Raw genomic sequence first — 4,729 nt, 5'->3', positions numbered from 1 at the left:
TCACAACCAAAAGACACCGGGGAAGGCAAGCAGCTGGATGGCAGGATACAAAAATAACATCTCCTTAACTTGAGCAAACAAAATTTAAATTATTGGGGTTTCTTTGCACCCATAGGAAGTTTCTGATCATCAAAGATATGCTTGAATTTGAGAATAAGGGAATATATCACTGCATTAAATAAACAATTCTAGAACAGACTTTCGTATTAGATATAGAAAATCAGGAGGCGATGTCCTGGTCATATATATCATCATATATAAGGTTGATAATACATTTTTGAAATACAACATTTTTGTCTGAAACTATATCCACAAACATGGAATAGCTACCAGGAACAGGAAATAAATTCCTTTAAGGTTTTGCGTAGCTCCTGGCTTCTGAAGGCATAGATAATAGGGTCAATGACTGAATTACAAATGATGAGTATCAAGAACATCTTAAAGTGAGAGGTGAAACATAAGCAATAGGGATTTTTGGGGCAGATGATAATGAGGAGAAGGTGAAGGAAAAAAGGACTCCAGCAAATGAGGAAAAGTCCCAGCAGTATTGTCAGTGTAATGGCTCCTTTCATGTTTGTGGCCTGATGAGCAGTTCGTTTCTTGTGTTGGGTCATGATCTTCTTGGCGTGGATTCGAGCGAGAGTGAACATATGAAGATACAAGGCACCCATGATAATCAACATGGCAAAGAAGAAGGAAATGAGGCAGATGATAACTGCACTACTGTCTGAGTAGATGATGAACAAGATGCTTGAAATGCTGCTGACCAACCAGATTGTAACAATGATGATCACAGCACGTCGAGTTGTCATAATGGTGTGATATCGTAAGGCATAAAATATAGTGATGTACCTGTCAGCAGCGATAGCACCCAGGAAGGATAGTGAGGATACCATTGAGCTACAGATCATCATATCTATTAAATTGTCTATTTCTCTAAGGATATCATTGTGCACTATCAAAATCTCCCTCTCCATTAAAATAAGAACAATTGTTTCTATCACATTGCTCAAACTTACCAACATATCTGCCACTGCCAGACAACAAATAAAATAATACATCGGAGAATGCAAATTTTGATTTTTAACAATTGCTATGATAACCAGAATATTTTCCACCAAACTGACAATACCAAGTGTTAAGAAAATCTCTTCTGGAATATTGACTTGTTCACACTGTGAAATGGATGCATTGTGAGAACTGTTGGAATCTTTTGGTATCCAGTGAGATGAAATATCCTTTGGCAAGGTTCCAAGAGGAGTTAAACTTGAGTTGTTCATCATTCAATCAGGAGATTCCCCCAAGAAATACGATGTGAAAATAGTAGTAGTAACTTGAAAACAAGATTGTTAAGGAATTTTCAGTAATCACTTTTCTACTGAGAGCGAAAATCACTGGAACAGAAAGTTTTGCGCACAGTTCAGGAAAAGTTATTAAGTTCTCAGAGTTAAAATTGTATCTTAATTAAAATGACACATATCAAAACAATTACCCATGCTTGAAAGCTGGGTGCCTCTCTGGGTAGCGTACATCAGCTGCTTTGCAGAAAGTGACCATATTTTTCCGGTATGTTGACCACCAGCTTCTGTCATATGTTGCTTCCATTGATTTTTGTTTTCTCTCTCTGCAAGTTAACAAAAATTCCAAAGTGGCATCTTGAAGTTCACCTTCTTAAAGATTAAAATTATTTTGTTTTGGATCTGTTGTCTTGTTCTTCTTTTGAAATATCTTCAAAAGGCAGCCCGGCTAGTCAAGCATCAACTGAATTGCTCGATGAGGAAACCCAACTTAATAAACTCTCTCTCTCTCTCTCTGCAAAGATCATGTATTCACTACACAGTTCTTCCCACTAAACCTAAATGAGAACTGACCAATCAAAGGGTGGACCCATCACATGGTATTAATTGATTGACAGTCATAAAGGACTAGATGTCAAGACAAAACTGTTGACAAATATCATGTGTTTCCTTGATGGTTGTGATACTGCGAGTATATGCATTATTTCAGATTCTACATTGACAGCAAACCATTGTGTTTCGAACTGCACAGAGATTTCCCTCAATAACACTGTTCCCCTTCAGTATTAAACAAAATGGGCAAACTCTTGCCAGAAATTGCCTAAGTATTGTTCTTGCATGTCATGAAGAGTTTATCTCTGTGAAATCTGATGGGTTTCTAGAGCTATTGAGATAACGTGGCCTCATTAAATATACCACACCCATATGTTGCCCTGCTGATCTGATACTAGCTCAATTCTCCCACCTGATATAGGCAAAGATACACATCACTGCCAGGTCTCCTGGCATTCCTGGTGTTGGTGCCACCTTTAGAGGACCATTGCACATGTGGTCAAGCACTTTCAGTTACAGCTGCCCTGTGTGTTCCCTGACATTTGCCCCTGATGTGGTTGATGAGTAGAAATTGATGCCTCACTTTGCAGACAGGACCCTGAAGGTCCTAGTGGACGGAGGAGTCCATGACATCAGAACATGCCAACCTGTGTCAAGGTTGGCACAAGGTCAGTGGGTTCTCAACCATCTGGAGAAACAGGGGTAAAAAATGAGGTCTGCAGATGCTGGAGATCACAGTTGAAAATGTGGAGAAACACCCAACTGTGTCAGATGAAGGTAAGTGACCTCATCTGCTCTGTAAAGGTAAGTGCCTCCATCTTCCCTCTGCTACATTGTGCTCACTCTGTCTCCACTACTGCATCCACTTCCCAGTAAGACTCATGCACTACCTCTCTCATTACAGCACGCAACTTTTCTCACTCACTTACTTTTCCCCAGACACAACTCTCCACATTAATAACACTGCGTAGCTTCTGATCTGCCTGACTGGTTACTGTGAACACCTCACTCCTTTTCCATGGGTTGCATCAGTGCTAGCAGCTCTGCCACACACTTTCATCTCACCAAACCCTTCCCTTTTTCTCATTTCAGAAGTACACACCCCATAATTGTATTGAAAGGATCAGCACAAGATGATGGGGTGCCTGACATTTAGATCCTTACTCTCTATGAAGAGAGGATCTCGGCTCTTTCTGGCAAGGACTGGGAATGATTCTGTGGAACTGCAGAAACCTCCATGTTCTGACAACCAAGAAACATTGACCATTGTTGTACTGTCACTGAATGTATTCTTAACATGCCCAAGCTTCCACCTCTTGGTCACAACCCTCTTTCTCTTTTGGGTTCTGCATATAACAATGGCATTGCAATTGCACAGTCAAGAGGGACGTACCGCCAGACATCCTTTCCTCCATCTCTGAGAATGAGCAGAGATCCCACAGGGAAAGGACTAGCAAGGCTGCATCCTGCATCTCCAGCTGCTCAGATACTGTCATCTCAATATATTCCTTTGTTAATTTAGAGTCGGGCAAAACGACTGGTGAGCACTTGCCATGTCTCCACAGTTGGTCATGGAAGAAGCATCCTAACTTGCTGGCACTCAGAGGACTGCTAAAGATCAGGCACCTGCTCAGATCCAGGCAGGAGAGGACCCCAGTTGTCAATAATTTGTGACTTCATTGACATTCATTAGCAGGCACGGGATCAGCAGCCAGGTTGGGATTTCAGCCTATATCACCAGTCTGTTATATTGTGTTATAAATGGCTCAATTATGGGTTGTATTAAGAGTTAAAACTGTAGAGCTTTGGTTTCAAGATGAATTGAAGATTGCTTGGTTTCACTTTGAATCATCATACCTGTTTATGTGTACATAGACAAGGCTTAAACATCTGAGAAGCAAGTGAGATGAAAGCTAGAGGCAGCAAACATTCAGTTGGCAGTGTTTAATCAAAGAATTCGGTTCTGTATGGAGAGAAATGAGGAATTGTAAAGAATTGGACGGAACTAATTAGTTACAAAGAGAGAGGTCCAGCTATGGAATAGTCATCGAGGCTTTAGAAAAGATTTGCCAGAATGTTATCAGGAATGGAGGCTCTGAGTTATAAGGGGAGGCTGGAGAAGCCTCGCTGGGGCATAGGAGGCTGAGGGATGACTTTATAGAGGCTTATAAACTCATGAGGTTCTTAGATAAGGTGAATGGCAAAGGTCTTTTCCCTAAGGTTAGTAAGTTCAAACTCGAGGGCATAGGTTTAAGATGAGAGGAGAAAGAAGTAAAAGAGACCTGAGGGGCAACTGTTTCACACAGAAGGTGGTGCATGTATGGAATGAGTTGCCAGATTAGCTGATGGAACGAGAAAAAAGCTCACTGAGCACACGGAGTGAGTACAAAACTCACTGAGCTTGGGGAGTGAGTATAAAACTCACTGAGCTCGGGGAGTGAGAACAAAATTCACTGAGCACTCAGGGAGTGAGAGTAAAACTCATTGAGCTCGGGGAGTGAGAATAAAACTCACTGAGCTCGGGGAGTGAGAATAAAACTCACTGAGCACTCGGGGAGTGAGAGTAAAACTCATTGAGCTCGGGGAGTGAGAATAAAACTCACTGAGCTCGGGGAGTGAGAGTAAAACTCACTGAACTCGGGGAGTGAGAATAAAACTCACTGAGCTCGGGGAGTGAGAGTAAAACTCACTGAACTCGGGGAGTGAGAGTAAAACTCATTGAGCTCGGGGAGTGAGAATAAAACTCACTGAGCTCGAGGAGTGAGAGTAAAACTCACTGAGCTCGGGGAGTGAGAATAAAACTCACTGAGCTCGGGGAGTGAGAGTAAAACTCACTGAACTCGGGGAGTGAGAGTAAAACTCATTGAGCTCGGGGAGTG

At 41.8% G+C, this 4,729-nt stretch overlaps 1 protein-coding gene across 1 annotated transcript; it reads right to left on the bottom strand.

Annotated features, from left to right (window-relative positions):
• Positions 1-326: 326 nt before the first annotated feature.
• Positions 327-4,424, bottom strand: mc1r (melanocortin 1 receptor). Its single transcript, XM_060838333.1, has 2 exons — positions 4,365-4,424; positions 327-1,175 (listed from the first exon to the last, which is right to left on the bottom strand). Exons 1-2 carry the CDS (start codon positions 4,422-4,424, stop codon positions 327-329), a joined length of 909 nt encoding a protein of 302 aa, XP_060694316.1.
• Positions 4,425-4,729: the final 305 nt, after the last annotated feature.

Source organism: Hemiscyllium ocellatum, chromosome 17 (assembly GCF_020745735.1).
Source record: "Hemiscyllium ocellatum isolate sHemOce1 chromosome 17, sHemOce1.pat.X.cur, whole genome shotgun sequence".
Classification (NCBI taxonomy): Eukaryota; Metazoa; Chordata; class Chondrichthyes; order Orectolobiformes; family Hemiscylliidae; genus Hemiscyllium; species Hemiscyllium ocellatum.
Note: the sequence above shows the minus strand (reverse complement) of the source record. Positions and strands in the feature narration are given on the sequence as shown.